General features: G+C 35.8%; 1 protein-coding gene across 1 annotated transcript in view; it reads left to right on the forward strand.

Annotated features, from left to right (window-relative positions):
* The first annotated feature begins 1117 nt into the window (after window positions 1-1117).
* Window positions 1118-17897, forward strand: part of LOC134842613 (myosin-G heavy chain-like) — a 17066-nt gene continuing 286 nt past the window's right edge. The window contains exons 1-6 of the mRNA XM_063859071.1: window positions 1118-1598; window positions 11610-11972; window positions 12320-12655; window positions 12986-13423; window positions 16602-16738; window positions 17556-17793. Of these exons, the coding sequence (XP_063715141.1) occupies window positions 1118-1598; window positions 11610-11972; window positions 12320-12655; window positions 12986-13423; window positions 16602-16738; window positions 17556-17793 (1993 nt within the window). The remainder of the gene's footprint in view (window positions 1599-11609; window positions 11973-12319; window positions 12656-12985; window positions 13424-16601; window positions 16739-17555; window positions 17794-17897) is intronic.

The following is a 17897-nucleotide window of genomic DNA, read 5'->3' on the forward strand; positions in this document are numbered from 1 at the left end:
ATTCAGCCACAAAACAACTCTGAAAATAAAAATTTTGAAAAATGGGGGGAATGGAAAAGGACCTGATTAGGCCATAACAAACATATTTAATCTTCTTAATTAACCTTGTAAAACCACTCGTTAGACCATACAATTCATGTTTGTGTGAGGTGGGGGGGGGAAAGGAAAAAGAGCCCTTAAAATTTATTTTAATGGTGGCATAATGTAATAAAAAAAATTGTATATCGAACATATTTTTCATCATAATATACAAAATGGGGTAAAAAAAAGCTAATTTAATGTTCCTTCTCCAGATTTTTAGCAAGAATCTGGCAAGGTTTAAAGAGTTTTCCCCTTATTAGGGCCTCATAATTGCAACATTACAACGTGTGGGCTAAAATTGGTTCTTTTTCCTTTTCCCCCCACCTGCAATTTTTTTTATTTGAAGTTGCTGTTCACTTTATCCGATTGTCATGAAAACTTACACGCTGACTAATTAGGCCATGACAAACATATTTGGTCTTCATAATTAACTTTGTAAAACCACGCGTTACACCATAAAGTTGATGCTCAAGTGAGGTGGGGGGGGGGGGGGGGGGGAAGGAAAAAGAGCCGAGCCCTAAAATTATTTTGTATTTGGCTGTAGTGGAAGCTTCAACAGAAAAACCCTATCTGAATTCGGCTCTTTTTCCTTTCCCCCCCCCCCACCTGCGAATTTTTACATGTAAATTTGTTGACCACTTTATCGGATTGTTAAGAAAACTTACAGACGGACTAATATGGCAACGACCAGCATATTTGGATTTCATACTCAACCTCGTAAAACCACTCGTTACACTAAAAAAATGAAGCTCGTGTGAGGTGGGGGGAAAAGGAAAAAGAGCCCTGAATTCCAGGAACATTAGGTCAATTTAGTTTCAGTTAAGCTATTATAGTTCAATTTACAGAAAATTAGTTCAAAACTCACAAAATATGAAAACCAAGCATGCACACGTGCCAAATTAGATACACCATGCACGTGGCTTGTTAGCTAACCATGATAACAAACTTACGCTTTTCCAAGAATCTCAACCTTTTTCTACACTCTATTTGAATTATCGCCTTGTTGTTCAAACCTTCCCTTTTTGGTCTGGTCCTTATGTGGAAATACCGCGATTCCATTGAAAGCAATACAAAAGTAAACAATAACACCAACAACAATAGCAACAACAACAGCAATCGAAACCCAAATGTTCGCAATAATGGCGCTATCAGCAGTGAAATCAAAAACAACAACGGCACTGCAAATAGTCAGTCGAATACACCAGCTGGAAAAAGATCGTCTCAATTTACCGCCGCTACTTTTTCGTCCAGCGACACAGAGTTCTGGTTGAACCAGCAACGTGAAAAGAAATTCCAGAAAAACTCGTTTTCATCGAAAGCCGGTAGAAGTAGCAAAAAAGGGTCTGAGTCATCAAACGACACTGCTTACTGGGTGAATCAGAAGCGAGACCAGAGAAAGCAGTCCAACCAGAGTTCGGTTGTGTTTGCTAACAAGAAGTCATCACTGCCGGTTGCCAAAGGCTTCAATGCCAACTCTTCAAATGTTTCGAAGCAGCCGGACACTTCAACGCAAGCAGGTATGAATGTATAAAGGGCTCTTGTTTTTTTTCACACCCCCTTCCGATTTTCAAGTTTTCGCAATTTTAAAAGACATTTATTATTGCTGAATGCCTGATGTTACGATGCAAGGTAAAAAAAATTTGGTTTACAATTGTATGTTTTGTTTACAATGCCAAGATTCACTGCATAGTAACAACATTAAAAAAGTTTTTCAAATTTCAACCAGCTGATTTAGGATTCCGACCCCCTGCTGACTCAAAGCCCCCATTGTACTATTTTGAGATATCCATTGTTGGCTCACTAGCCCTAAAATATTTCTAAATGCGTTTTCGTGGCCAAATAATGCTAATTGTGAGGGGGAGCGCGCGCCAAAAAAAACGCATTTTTTTGACAAAAACTTACAAAAAGTGCCTAAAACGCCTTTTTTGGCCGGCTTATTCAAAAACTTGCCTGCGGAACAGACAACTTGGTCAAAATATAATGATTTGAGAAGGCTCAGAAAATCAATTTGGTCGACAAAATTTTTGATGTTTTTTTTTGAAAAAATCCTAGATCCGCCCCTGAATAGAATTTTAGCCCCTCCAGGCTTTTTTCCACTCCCCCAATTTGGAAAAATGGAAAAACCCCAGGGTTCTTCCAAATTTTTTTAAGAAATTTCTAAATTTTTAGAAAAATCAGTTGTTAGATTCATTGACTGTTTTTGAAACTCTTTGACTTTTCTCGAAAACTACACACCCAAATTGAGATCTTGGGTTCAATCAAAAGAAAATGTTGAATGAAACTCACCAGAATAAACAGCGACGTAACTTTTGTTTAAAAAATTATATCCTTCGGAAAAATCAATGTTTTGATTTCTTGTGAGTTTTTTGAACTTTTTAACTCTTTTCGAAAACTACTCAGCCGAAGCTGATATCAAGGGTTTAATCGAGGCAACAGGTTGTGGGAAACCTCTGTAATTAAGCGAATGCGCTTTAAAAATTTACTAAAAAGGCTGTGTCTTTAGGAATTTTCTAAAGGCTCAAAAACATCATTCTTCATTATATTACAGAAACAAATAAAGTTTTGGGTGAAAGCCCCTTTTTTGAAAATATCAAAAAAAAAATTACATTGTAAGCTAAAATTCAAAAAAAAACAAAGAAAGAGTTGCAAAAAAGAACCAAAACGTGCAAATGTGGGAGTGGAAGATAACTTAATGGCTCCTTTACCGTCACCCCCCGTTTATTCGAATGTTATTTTGAAAAATTGAAGGTCGCCATAATGCAATGAATCATGGCATGGTGAATCAACTAACATTTTTGAATAGATGTATTTTTCATATCTTATGTCGTAACTTCACGTTTTTATCAAAAATGACAGGTAAAGCAACTATGGCAATGGGGTTGGTGTTTTTTTTGGGATTGATGGTTTTTTCAAATTTTTTGACCGCTTTCATGTTTTGGTGTAGAACACATTGATATAATATTGACAGTGGCAACTTCTAAAGATAGTGGCAAAAAGTATTCAATAAAGATCTGTCCTTTTGATTCGCAATTCTTATGGAAATAGCCAGGATTAAATTGAGTTTAAAAAGTGAGTTTAGGTCCGGGTGGCCTTCTCATAGAGTAATTTCAGATAAGGAACACCATCTGTTCCTCCCACTATCATTTTTTTGGCCGGATAAATTTGGCAACTTCTTATTCTGATATCAATCTTAACCTTACTTTTACATTTCCTAGTCTCAATGGATCTAGTATATACTGGTATTCTTGTGAGGTTAAAGGAGAGAAAGAGGCAACTGATTTCTAAGCTGTATTATATTTTCTCTGGTTCAAACTATGAATATATCATAAGTTATAGTACTGAATTGCGCTTGGTTAGTTCTTAACTTTTTAAAATGATAAGTATCATGTTATATAATAAATACTTTAAATCAGGGGCGGGTCTAGAAATTTGTTGGGGAGGGGGCTGATTTTCAAAAAAAAACCAAAAATTTTCTTGGCTTTTTTTAGGCCGACCAAATTGATTTTCCGAGCTCTCCCAAAGCCTTAAAAAGACTCGTTTCTGGTAACGCAGTCGAAATTTTAAAAAGCAGATCAAGAAAGGCGTTTTTAAGCACTTTTTGGAAAATTTCGACCATAAAATTGGCGCGCGCTCCCCACTCAAAGTTAATATATATTGGCGCCCAAGGTGCCTTTAGAAAATTTTTACGGTTCGTCACCAAATATGGATATCTCAAAATAGTAAAATGGGGGACCCTTTGGGTCGGTAGGGGTCGAATCCCTGAGGGGGAGAGAAAAAGGCGTCCCCCCCCCTAAATCAGCCCTTGCTTTAAATACCTGTTTTTAACTGGTTCCAAAAGCATTAAAATTTATGCTTGCTTTATTCAGATTCCTAATTATCGCCACAGATAGAAATCAACCCTGAGTAAAACAAGAGTAGACACTCCATCGTTTTTGTTATTTCAGACCTAAAAGTTCAATTTCATATTGCTCTGACTACCAGGCCGAAAGGTCAGTAAACCAAACATAGGATACTTTTAAAAACCAGCCAAAAAAATAGTATAGCGTTGCAACATAACAACAGTTGATATACAATTTTTAGGTAAAATTGATACAAATTTGGTTCTATAATAAACCGGTTTGTAGATATGGCAGTTTTTTGAAAAAAGGTCAGTGAAGACAGTTATCATACATCTAGGCTGGTAACTCTTTGAAAAGTCCTTTCGTTAAATAGTTTTCCTTAAATAGTTTTCAGAAATTGGGCACATCTAAGCAATTGATTATGATCGTTTTGTTATTCAACAAATGGTAAAAAAGGACTATATTACATCTAAGCAGGGGCGGATTTATGGGGGGGTGCGGCGTTGAAAATTTAGCCCAAAATAGGGGAAAACAGTGTTTGGGAGAGCTCAAAAAATCAATTTGGTCGACCTAAAAAAAAGGTCGTCAAATTTTTCAAAATTTTTTTGAAAATCCTAGATCTGCCTCTGCATCTAAGTATAAATTTAAAAACTTGCTTACGCTGGTGCATCTTTAACCGACTGATAATGCATAGCCATTTATTATGCAAAAATGTCAGCGGCGATTTGATCACTCTCAGAAATCATTCCAAATAGAAATGAGGCAATCTTATTGATCTAAATTATGTGACCTTGAATGCAAAACAGCACATCTTAATTGGCGTTGCGTGTGAAAAAAGTTTTTGAAATTGATCTTCTTTTTCTTCAAAAACTCCAGCGGGCACATCGAAAGGCAGTCGGAACATTCAGGGCTTTGCCTTGAAACAAGCTCTCTTGTTGACCTGAATTCAAAACAAAGGGGTGCAATATTTGTGTTTGATGAGACTTTTTCTTCAAAGGTATTTTGACTTATAATTTAGCCATTTTTGGAGGGATTTTAAAAGGATGTTGGAGGGTGGCGTTTAAGAAAATAAAAAAGGATGAATTTCAGATAAGGAACCCCATCTGTTGCTCCCACTATCTTATTTTTGGCCGGATAAATTTGGCAACTTTTTATTCTTATATCAATCTTAATCTCACTTTTACCTTTCCTAGTCTCAATAGACCTAGTATATACTGGTATTCTTGTGAGGTTAAAGGAGAGAAAGAGGAAACTGATTTCTAAGCTGTATTATATTTTCTCTGGTTCAAACTATGAATATATCATAAGTTTTAGTACTGGATCGCGCTTGGTTAGTTCTCAATTTTTTAAAGTGATAAGTATCAAGTAATATAACAATTACTTTAAATCAGGGGCGGCTGGGTCTAGGAAATTGTTGGGGGGCTGATTTTCAAAAACAAAAATCAAAAATTTAAAATTTTGTAGATTTTTTTTAGGCCGACCAAATTGATTTTCCGAGCTCTCCCAAAGCCTTAAAAAAACTCGTTTCTTGTAACGCAGTCGAAAGTTTAAAAAGCAGATCAAGAAAGGCGTTTTTAAGCACTTTTTGGAAAATTTCGACCATAAAATTGGCGCGCGCTCCCCACTCAAAGTTAATATATATTGGCGCCCAAGGTGCCTTTAGAAAATTTTTACGGTTCGTCACCAAATATGGATATCTCAAAATAGTAAAATGGGGGACCCTTTGGGTCGGTAGGGGTCGAATCCCTGAGGGGGAGAGAAAAAGGCGTCCCCCCCTAAATCAGCCCTTGCTTTATATACCTGTTTTTAACTGGTTCCAAAAGCATTAAAATTTATGCTTGCTTTATTAAGATTCCTAATTATCGCCACAGATAGAAGTCAACCCTGAGTAAAACAAGAGTAGACACTCCATCGTTTTTGTTATTTCAGACCTAAAAGTTCAATTTCATATTGCTCTGACTACCAGGCCGAAGGGTCAGTAAACCAAACATAGGATACTTTTAAAAACCAGCCAAAAAAATAGTATAGCGTTGCAACTTAACAACAGTTGATATACAATTTTTAGGTAAAATTGATACAAATTTGGTTCTATAATAAACCGGTTTGTAGATATGGCAGTTTTTTGAAAAAAGGTCAGTGAAGACAGTTATCATACATCTAGACTGGTAACTCTTTGAAAAGTCCTTTCGTTAAATAGTTTTCAGAAATTGGGCACATCTAAGCAATCGATTATGATCGTTTTAATATTCAGCAAATGGTAAAAAAGGACTATATTACATCTAAGCAGGGGCGGATTTATGGGGGGGGGGGTGCGGCGTTGAAAATTTAGCCCAAAATAGGGGAAAACAGTGTTTGGGAGAGCTCAAAAAATCAATTTGGTCGACCTAAAAAAAAGGTCGTCAAAAATTTCAAAATTTTTTTGAAAATCCTAAATCTGCCTCTGCATCTAAGTATAAATTTAAAAACTTGCTTATGCTGGTGCATCTTTTACCGACTGATAATGCATAGCCATTTATTATGTAAAAATGTCAGCGGCGATCTGATCACTCTCAGAAATCATTCCAAATAGAAATGAGGCAATCTTATTGATCTAATTTATGTGACATTGAATGCAAAACAGCACATCTTAATTGGCGTTGCGTGTGAAAAAAGTTGTTGAAATTGATCATCTTTTTCTTCCAAAACTCCAGCGGGCACATCGAAAGGCAGTCGGAACATTCAGGGCTTTGCTTGAAACAAGCTCTCTTGTTGACCTGAATTCAAAACAAAGGGGTGCAATATTTGTGTTTGATGAGACTTTTTCTTCAAAGGTATTTTGACTTATAATTTAGCCATTTTTGGAGGGATTTTAAAAGGATGTTGGAGGGTGGCGTTTAAGAAAATAAAAAAGGATGAATTTCAGATAAGGAACCCCATCTGTTGCTCCCACTATCTTATTTTTGGCCGGATAAATTTGGCAACTTTTTATTCTTATATCAATCTTAATCTTACTTTTACCTTTCCTAGTCTCAATAGACCTAGTATATACTGGTATTCTTGTGAGGTTAAAGGAGAGAAAGTGGAAACTGATTTCTAAGCTGTATTATATTTTCTCTGGTTCAAACTATGAATATATCATAAGTTTTAGTACTGGATCGCGCTTGGTTAGTTCTCAATTTTTTAAAGTGATAAGTATCAAGTAATATAACAAATACTTTAAATCAGGGGCGGCTGGGTCTAGGAAATTGTTGGGGGGCTGATTTTCAAAAACAAAAATCAAAAATTTTGTAGATTTTTTTTTAGGCCGACCAAATTGATTTTCCGAGCTCTCCCAAAGCCTTAAAAAGACTCGTTTCTGGTAACGCAGTCGAAATTTTAAAAAGCAGATCAAGAAAGGCGTTTTTAAGCACTTTTTGGAAAATTTCGACCATAAAATTGGCGCGCGCTCCCCACTCAAAGTTAATATATATTGGCGCCCAAGGTGCCTTTAGAAAATTTTTACGGCTCGCCACCAAATATGGATATCTCAAAATAGTAAAATGGGGGACCCTTTGGGTCGGTAGGGGTCGAATCCCTGAGGGGGAGAGAAAAAGGCGCCCCCCCCCCCTAAATCAGCCCATGCTTTATATACCTGTTTTTAACTGGTTCCAAAAGCATTAAAATTTATGCTTGCTTTATTAAGATTCCTCATTATCGCCACAGATAGAAATCAACCCTGAGTAAAACAAGATTAGACACTCCATCGTTTTTGTTATTTCAGACCTAAAAGTTCAATTTCATATTGCTCTGACTACCAGGCCGAAGGGTCAGTAAACCAAACATAGGATACTTTTAAAAACCAGCCAAAAAAATAGTATAGCGTTGCAACTTAACAACAGTTGATATACAATTTTTAGGTAAAATTGATACAAATTTGGTTCTATAATAAACCGGTTTGTAGATATGGCAGTTTTTTGAAAAAAGGTCAGTGAAGACAGTTATCATACATCTAGACTGGTAACTCTTTGAAAAGTCCTTTCGTTAAATAGTTTTCCTTAAATAGTTTTCAGAAATTGGGCACATCTAAGCAATTGATTATGATCGTTTTGTTATTCAACAAATGGTAAAAAAGGACTATATTACATCTAAGCAGGGGCGGATTTATGGGGGGGTGCGGCGTTGAAAATTTAGCCCAAAATAGGGGAAAACAGTGTTTGGGAGAGCTCAAAAAATCAATTTGGTCGACCTAAAAAAAAGGTCGTCAAAATTTTCAAAATTTTTTTGAAAATCCTAAATCTGCCTCTGCATCTAAGTATAAATTTAAAAACTAGCTTATGCTGGTGCATCTTTTACCGACTGATAATGCATAGCCATTTATTATGTAAAAATGTCAGCGGCGATCTGATCACTCTCAGAAATCATTCCAAATAGAAATGAGGCAATCTTATTGATCTAATTTATGTGACATTGAATCAAAACAGCACATCTTAATTGGCGTTGCGTGTGAAAAAAGTTTTTGAAATTGATCTTCTTTTTCTTCAAAAACTCCAGCGGGCACATCGAAAGGCAGTCGGAACATTCAGGGCTTTGCCTTGAAACAAGCTCTCTTGTTGACCTGAATTCAAAACAAAGGGGTGCAATATTTGTGTTTGATGAGACTTTTTCTTCAAAGGTATTTTGACTTATAATTTAGCCATTTTTGGAGGGATTTTAAAAGGATGTTGGAGGGTGGCGTTTAAGAAAAGAAAAAAGGATGAATTTCAGATAAGGAACCCCATCTGTTGCTCCCACTATCTTATTTTTGGCCGGATAAATTTGGCAACTTTTTATTCTTATATCAATCTTAATCTTACTTTTACCTTTCCTAGTCTCAATAGACCTAGTATATACTGGTATTCCTGTGAGGTTAAAGGAGAGAAAGAGGAAACTGATTTCTAAGCTGTATTATATTTTCTCTGGTTCAAACTATGAGTATATCATAAGTTTTAGTACTGGATCGCGCTTGGTTAGTTCTTAATTTTTTAAAGTGATAAGTATCAAGTAATATAACAAATACTTTAAATCAGGGGCGGCTGGGTCTAGGAAATTGTTGGGGGGCTGATTTTCAAAAACAAAAATCAAAAATTTTGTAGTTTTTTTTTAGGCCGACCAAATTGATTTTCCGAGCTCTCCCAAAGCCTTAAAAAGACTCTTTTTTGGTAAAGCAGGCGAAATTTTAAAAAAACAGATCAAGAAAGGCGTTTTTAAGCACTTTTGGAAAATTTCGTCCAGAAAATTGGCGCGCGCTCCCAACTCAAAGTTAGTATAAATTGGCGCCCTAGGTGCCTTTAGAAAATTTTTACGGTTCGTCACCAAATATGGATATCTCAAAATAGTAAAAAGGGGGACCCTTTGGGTCGGTAGGGGTCGAATCCCTGAGGGGGAGAGAAAAAAGGTGTCCGCTCCCCCCCCCCCTAAATCAGCCCTTGCTTTAAATACTTGTTTTCAACTGGTTCCAAAAGCATTAAAATTTATGCTTGCTTTATTAAGATTCCTAATTATCGCCACAGATAGAAATCAACCCTGAGTAAAACAAGAGCAGACACTCCATCGTTTTTGTTATTTCAGCCCTAAAAGTTCAATATCATATTGCTCTGACTACCAGGCCGAAAGGTCAGTAAACCAAACATAGGATACTTTTGAAAACCAGCCAAAAAAAATAGTATAGCGTTGCAACTTAAAAACAGTTGATATACAATTTTTAGGTAAAATTGATACAAATTTGGTTCTATAATATACCGGTTTGTAGATATGGCAGTTTTTTGAAAAAAGGCCAGTGAAGAGACTTATCATACATCTAGACTGGTAACTCTTTGAAAAGTCCTTTCATTAAATAGTTTTCCTTAAATAGTTTTCAGAAATTGGGCACATCTAAGCAATCGATTATGATCGTTTTGTTATTCAACAAATATTAAAAAAAGAACTAAATTACATCTAAGCAGGGGCGGATTTAGGGGGGGTGCGGCGTTGAAAATTTAGCCCAAAATAGGGGAAAACAGTGTTTGGGAAAGCTCAAAAAATCAATTTGGTCGACCTAAAAAAAAGGTCGTCAAAATTTTCAAAATTTTTTTGAAAATCCTAGATCTGCCTCTGCATCTAAGTATAAATTTAAAAACTTGCTTATGCTGGTGCATCTATAACCGACTGATCATGCATAGCCATTTATTATGCAAAAATGTCAGCGGCGATTTGATCACTCTCAGAAATCATTCCAAATAGAAATAAGGCAATCTTATTGATCTAATTTATGTGATATTGAATGCAAAACAGCACATCCTAATTGGCGTTGCGTGTGAAAAAAGTTTTTAAAATTTATCTTCTTTTCTTCAGCGGGCACATCGAAAGGCAGTCGGAACATTCAGGGCTTTGCCTTGAAACAAGCTCTCTTGTTGACCTGAATTCAAAACAAAGGGGTGCAATATTTGTGTTTGATGAGTTTTTTCTTCAAAGGTATTTTGACTTTTAATTTAACCATTTTTGGAGGGATTTTAAAAGGATGTTGGAGGGTGGCGTTTAAGAAAATAAAGAAGGATGAAAACAATAGAACTGCAACTGCATTGAAGGATCCTAAAAGTTCACACGTTTTGGGACTGCTCAGCTTCCCTGAGCTCGAATGTTAAAAAAAAAACATTTCGCCTGCTATCTTTTTTGGTAAAATTTTAGGTGTTTGAAAGTTGCCAAAATTGTAATATTCTGACAAATTTGTGTGCTTAGACGACTTTATATATGATGCTGAAAGCGTAATTCAAATCATTCTGCTCGCAGGATTGTTTCGCCTTCCAATTGGCTCCTAAATTGATTGATGTTAAATAATTGTTCATATTGTTTCCACGGACGACCCATGTTCAACATTTTATTTTTTTGGGTTTTTAGGGTGCAAAAAAACTGTTCAAAACTAAGACATTGTAAAATTTTTAACCAAAAATTAAGATAAATCAAAGGGTATGAGAGCAGCATTGTTTCACTAAAAATTGTTTTAGTTTGATGATGAGCTGTCAATTTGCTGGAAAAACCACCCAACAATCAAACCCTTTCATGAACAAAACGAGTATTTCTTAATTCAACTTTTTCACAAGGAAGATTTTGAAAATAGACGAAAAAATGTGTTCTTCCGGATAACGAAGGCAATACAGAATTTTCCATCTGGTCATGTGTACCTTTGAAAAAATATATTAAAATGTTAGCATTAAAAATATCGGATGGTTTTCAGAAAGATATCATATTAAAGCTTTTTTGAGCGTGATTCGTGCTGCATCGAATTTTTCCTTGTTTCTTGAAATTACGGCTCAAAGTTTGTGGGTTTAGTGTCAATCAAAGCAAAAGTGGGCAAATTTGGTTTTGACACGTTGCAGTTTTGTGTAAAATCGACAAAATTTCAAGTTGCTGAGGTGTTTCTGATGATCAAGAATTAAACGCTACTCGGTTTGAATAGATCTATTTTTAACAATGCTGAAAATGCTTCAAATCTAAAATGCAAGTTCAAGACATCAGAAAATTACTTCACGCCAAAATAGATCTAATTAAAACCGAGTAGTTTTCTAAACAGCTCCAAAATAATCATCAAATTTTTAAAATCTTCAGCATCAAACTATCAATGAGCCAACCCATTAAGCTAAAATGTTAAGCCAATCCTTTCCAAAATTTTGTTCAGACTCAGATAGAAAACTTTTTTTTATGTTTCATTTCATTTAGGTTCCGAATCTTCAAGCGGTGACACCGATTACTGGCTGCACCAACTGGACCAGAAAAGAGCCACACAAAAATCCACAAATGCAGAGCCAGAAGTCAAAGTGTACAGCATGTATGGACTCCAGGGTCAATTAGTGTCCACTTATGGGGCCACGATCGACCCGACAACAACGGGCTCTAGTAAGTCATCATCCGGGGCGACGACAACAAACACGACTGAATTTTGGGCAACAGCGAACGAACGAACTAAAAGTAAATTTGAAAAGGATTCGGCAGTTCCGATCAATATCTCGGACGCGGCTGAAAGTCGGACAGTTACGGCGCCAACTAGTCCTCCGCCTGCTCAGCAAATCAATCCAAAACAGGGTCGGAATGTCGGAAACTTTAAGTTATAATAACAGTTATTACTCTTAGATAGGTTGAATCAATTTCGTGGTTATCAGCTTCATCAAACAAAACCTTTTTTTTATTTTTTATTTGTTTTCTGTAGAATTGTATTATTTTTCGCACCAAAGTTATCGATTTTAGCTTTCGACTTTTCAGCGTTTGGATGGTCTTAACCATATGTAATTGTAAGAGCAGATCTTTGATCAAACAAAATTTCTCGACAACAATAAACAACACCAGTAAAGAACACCAATAAAATGGGAAAAAGCTATCGAAATGTATATAATATACAATTTGTTCTGACTCTGTTTTTGTTTACAAATTAGACATTTTGTTTGTTGAATACAACAAGAAAAAACTAGACGATGATATACACTACGACAAGATCCACTGGTGCGAGTCGGACAACGATTCAACGTCCACCACGACTCCGGTCGGTATCTCCGGACTTCAAAGCGCCGACGGGAGCAGCAGTCGGATGCTGGATAGCGACAGTAGGAATAAGTCCAGGGTCAACAGCTGGGCGCCTCCGGACTTCCCGCCGCTCGCTGGTGGTTCACACGAGTATTCAGAGGTGAATAACAAGAATCGACTTGGGAAGAGTTCGAAGGGAGCTCCGATTCCAGAAATGCGAGAGAGGGAAGAACATTACCTGAACGTGAGTATGCAAATTAAAAATGAAAAAATGAAGGTCATTCTCGCAAACAAAATTGTTTAAAAACTCCGAAGAAATTTAAGCTTCAAAAACACAAAAGTGAAGTTTCTGATAGTTTTCAATAAAAAAGCTACCTACAAATTTTTATTTAGGTTTCATAATTTTTTGAAAATTTTGAAAAACAGGCAATAAATCTGAGGTTGTAATTTTATTTGAAAAGGTTGCCAAGAAGCTAAAAGTTAAAATATAGAAATAAAACTCCAGGAAAATTGGTTCACAATATATAATACCTTAATAATAGTTTCCGTCATTCCTCGAACTGCATAAGTGCAAACAGCCGAAGTTCCAGTTGACAGAGCAAAACTGACAGCTTCAAATGTTAAAACTCACACAGTCCAAGATTTGCCCATGATCGACGAACGAGTATCCGAGCTCCACTACAACGCCACCTCTCAAGCGAGTCCAAGCCCAAAACCATCCAGCGAACCTCGCGAAAACAGTTACGAAATGGGCCCTAGTGATCCAGGAGCGACTGTGACGATAAGCTTCGCCGACGAGAAAAGTACCAACGTTCCGAGCGAATTAACGACAGGAAATGATTATGTAACATGTGTTCCAGAACAGCCCTCGGGTTCAAGTCAAGAAGCGTCGTATTATTCGGCTAAGAGCACAGAATACTTAAATCGGACGGATGCACGTGACTTGATCAGCCAACCACAGGGAACTGTGGAGATTCTAACTGCATCTAGTACCACTGAAGGAGCGATCATTCTGGGTAAAAATTTGAAATGCTGTTCTTTTTGGTAACGGTAGTCATAACGAAATAGCTATAAAAGCGTTTTTTTTAGAAAAAAAAGAGAAAAAATGTATTTTCCTGTCGCGTAAAAAAAGTTAGCGTTCAAAAAGTACTATCGATGAAATATGAGTTTAGGTCAATTTAGATCCAAAAATTCCCCGTCCACCCGCTCAGTAGCTGATTTATGGTGGATGGCGGGGACACCCTTTCCTCACGGATTAGATCCTCTGACTACCCACAAAATCAGCCCTTTGTTTTTTGTTTTAAGTCAAAAAGTTTCACATAAAACCTATCTAGATTGATTGTAAGTTTTCTTTGATCTTTTTTATGACAGACAACATGCAACAATTTCTTGATCATTTGAAAAATTTTATTTTTAAAGTTTTTGCCGAACAAAATCGCAAAGTGTGCGGAATCCAGGTTGAGTTCCCCGAAATTAAAAGCCTTGAAAAATTGTTAACCCAATCTTAGGATAACTTTCATGTAAAATTCCGTAATATTTCTTAGCTAAAATATTAGCTATTATTTATAGAAAAACTTTGATCAATTAGAGATATTTCATTGATGATCTACCAGTTGAAACTTTTTCAAAATCTGAGCTAATTACTGATAAAAAATTGCTAATTTTTTGCCGAAAAAAAAATAAGTTTTTCAGCACAAGTTGTGGCAAATTACTCGTAAAATAAACAAAGGATCCATAAAGACATGCGGTTGAAAATTTTTTGTACACAAAAATTTATGCCCTGTGGAAGTGTTTCTGAAAATATTTTGGAGCGAAGTAAAAGATTTCAAGCCCGGTTTATGTTCAGATTGTTTTCACACGCCTTTTGATTAAACTTTACGCAGTAAGTGCTGCGACTTTGGATAGGAGTGGAAAGCTGAAAAGGATCAAAATGACGGCTACAACTTTTTTTATCTGTTTTTAGTGAACTTTTGTAATTTACAAAAAACAAGTAATTTAAATTTCTTTTAAAATGTATTTATTGGGATAAAAACGCAATGTTGCGCTAAAAATTATAATCAAATATGTTCATAATAGTTTTGTTACTCGTTATTAGTATTAGTTTGAGCAATTCAAACTTATACTAATAACAATAAAGTACTTATAAACATAATTTTTATAAAAATTTCATAATATTATGTAATATGTTTTCTGCTAATAGCAGTTGAAATATCAGTTTTTAACAACCTCGCCAAAGTATGGGCCATTTTATGATTATTTTCCAAACATTACTGAGTTACTTTTTCATTTTCTATTGACAATAAGAATTTGGTTTCTTAAAATTGAGGCGGTTGGTGGGCTTGTAAAGGAAAAAAAACTGGAAAAGGTGTCATAAACTTGTGATCAGTTATAATGTTTTTGTTACAAGGCTAATTCAATTTTTCAAATTCGAAGTTTAAGTTGGGCTTTTCCGTTCCCTCAACCTCCAATTTTTTTCTTCGTTTACTTATGGCTAAACCCACAAAATTGCGATATACGCTATGGACAACAACTCTGAATTTGTAACTTGTTCACCATGCCAAACTCAATTTTTTGTGATACGATTTTTAAGCAGTTTCTTGAAATTTAGAATTAAATTAAATTCCTGTTTTTCAATAACTGCACCCACATTTTAAATTCAAATTTCGAAATACCGAAGAGACATTTTTGGCTGTGTTTTTCCAGTTCTCCTAAAGCTCTCCATTTTCTGAAAGCCAAATTACAAAAGCCTATTTAAAATGAACTTTTATGTTCTTAACTGCAAGAAAAACTTGTAGTTTTGACCAAACTGAAAAAATTCCTAAACATTTCTTGCATGCTAATTAAAGTAATAAAGCCAAATTACAAAAGCCTATTTAAAATGAACTTTTATGTTCTTAACTGCAAGAAAAACTTGTAGTTTTGACCAAACTGAAAAAATTCCTAAACATTTCTTGCATGCTAATTAAAGTAACAATTTCTAATAATTTTATGTGATTAACTTACGAAGGATTGGGAAACTGACCAGCCTCGTAAAGTTAAAATATAAGGCTGTTCAAAAATTGTTCAAACGGTAATTTGCATCTAGGAAGTCTTGTAACAATTGGTTCATTTTTCACGCTGACACATTTCGGCTCTTTTTCATTTTCCCCCCACCTCACATAAGCATCATTTTTATGGTCTAACTGTTGGATACAAGGTTAAATATGATGACTAAATATGTTTGCCATGGCCTTATAAGTCCACATACAAAGTTTTCATGGCTCAATGAGTGATTTTACAATGTAAGGTATGAAGAACGTATGTGTTCACAATAATTAGTTTGTTCACCATGCAAAATTTTGTTAGATTATGACAACGTAAAATTAGTTATTCAAAACGGAAATTCAAATGTGGGAGGAAAGTGAAAAAAAAAAAAACAAAAGGTGAACAAAAAATTACTATAGAAAATTCTGAGGTGGGATAAAAGGGAAAAGAGCCCACATTTTATTGAAGTTTAGAACATGGAAACTAAATTTAAATAGACTTTTGTCAAAAGAATTTCAGAAAAATATCAAAAATCGGAAAAGAGCGCAAATCTGTTCACAATATTTAATTTTCTTTACCATGAAATGTTTTACGTTAGGACAATGTTGAAATAGTTTTTCACAGCTGGAACTTGTATGTAGGCACGGGGGAGGGGAGTTGAAAAGAGTCAAGCCAACTTGATAAATCAGTTTTTTTTAAGCGTAATAGCTCATTCTGGCGTTTTTGCGCTTTTTTCTAAATCAATTTAAACACGGTTTGCCAATTTGATGTAAGCAGAAACATTAATGGAAAAAGTTCTAGTTACAATTTCCATGGGTTGATGACAATAGTTTTTCCCATAGACTCCTTGTATGTTAAAGTATGACAAATACTCTAGTCCATAGACAAAGTTCCGACTGTCTATGGATCATACGCAGAAAGAACCTAAGAATTTGAGTGTTAGGTGTACCGTGTATAAGAAAAAGGCACGTGCTAAAAAATAAAATGGACAAAATTGCTCCATTTTTGACCTAAAATATCAAAACCAAACAAAAAACTTTCACGATGAAACCAAACATATTAGAAAAAGTTATTTTCAAAGTTGTCCAAGTTTCATAAACTAATGAAAGGATGAATATTACGTGTACAGCATTTCTGAAATTGGCTCTGTTTATTAAATGGGTTGTGCAGACTACGCCGCTAGATACGAGATGCACGAAATAGACACTCCGACGCACAACGACGACGAAGAGAGAAGTCGGAGATTCAACGAACACGTGTTGGATGTTGACCACTCGCCTACTTTAGACGGCGAGGAACAATTCAGAGTGAGCTGCCTTTATATTTTTCTTCCAGTTTTAGATGGACGCTCAATTTAAAAAAGAAACCTCAGAATTCAAGGCTCAATCTCCTAATAGCCACCCCCCTTTAAGAATAGACGTCCCAAAAAACAAAAAACTTATGAAGCGGGGGCTACTATAACGGGGGGTTTATAAGATAAAAGGGCTCTTTTCCACCCCCCACATTTCAAATTTTCATAGTTGTTTTATTGATATCATATTAGATGCGTGATGTTTGATGTAAAGTAGGAAGTAAATTCAGTAAATTTGTTATTTTGTTGGTTTGTTCAATATGCGTTAAGTGTCATTGCATGATGACAATGTTGAAATAGTTTTTCAAACTCAAGTTTCAAAATATGGGGGGGGGGGGGTGACTAAAAGAGCTCTGTATTTTACGTTCTTTAATGATAAACCTAAGGAATCACGGATCATTTCCTTACAAAACCCCAGAAAAATGTCGTCCAAAATATAAACTTCTGGGATGGGTCTAAACTAAGAAGTTATAATGGCTCTTTTTCCTTTCCCACCCCCCACCTGCAAATTTTTATATATGAAGTTACCGTTCACTTTGTCCAATTGTGATGAAAATTGACATGCAGACTAATTATGCCATGGCAAACATATTTGGTCTTCATAATAAACCGCGTAAAACCATTCGTTAGACCATAAAGCTCATGTTTGAGTGAGGTGGGGGGAAAAGGAAAAAGAGCCGTTATAATTAGTGAAGAGGAGTAGAAAAAAAATATCCATCATAAAAGTTACTTTGGAGCGGAAAGCAAATGAAAAACTGAAAGCATGTTTTCAGGAGTCCGTTTACAAAGCAGCTTACTTGCCGACATCTTCAATCTACCGGAATTTGAACACAATTTACGAGCACTCTGTCGAGACAACAGACCCCCCGACTACTATAGCCGCCCACTCGATGCGACTAAAAGCCTCGAAGGGGGAGGGGCTTCGGTCCGATGAGTCCCAACTTCAAAGCAACCGTAGTTACACCCCCTTCGAGCCCCAGATCCAGTCTTACGCCATCCCCCCCTCGCAAAGTCTGTCGAAACTTTCACACCATTCAAACGATCACACTTCAACCTGTGCTAATATGGAGTTGGAAACTGTTCACTACTACGAATCGCCAATTATTCAAAACAAA

Source organism: Symsagittifera roscoffensis, chromosome 1, assembly GCF_963678635.1.
Source record: "Symsagittifera roscoffensis chromosome 1, txSymRosc1.1, whole genome shotgun sequence".
NCBI lineage: Eukaryota > Metazoa > Xenacoelomorpha > Acoela > Convolutidae > Symsagittifera > Symsagittifera roscoffensis.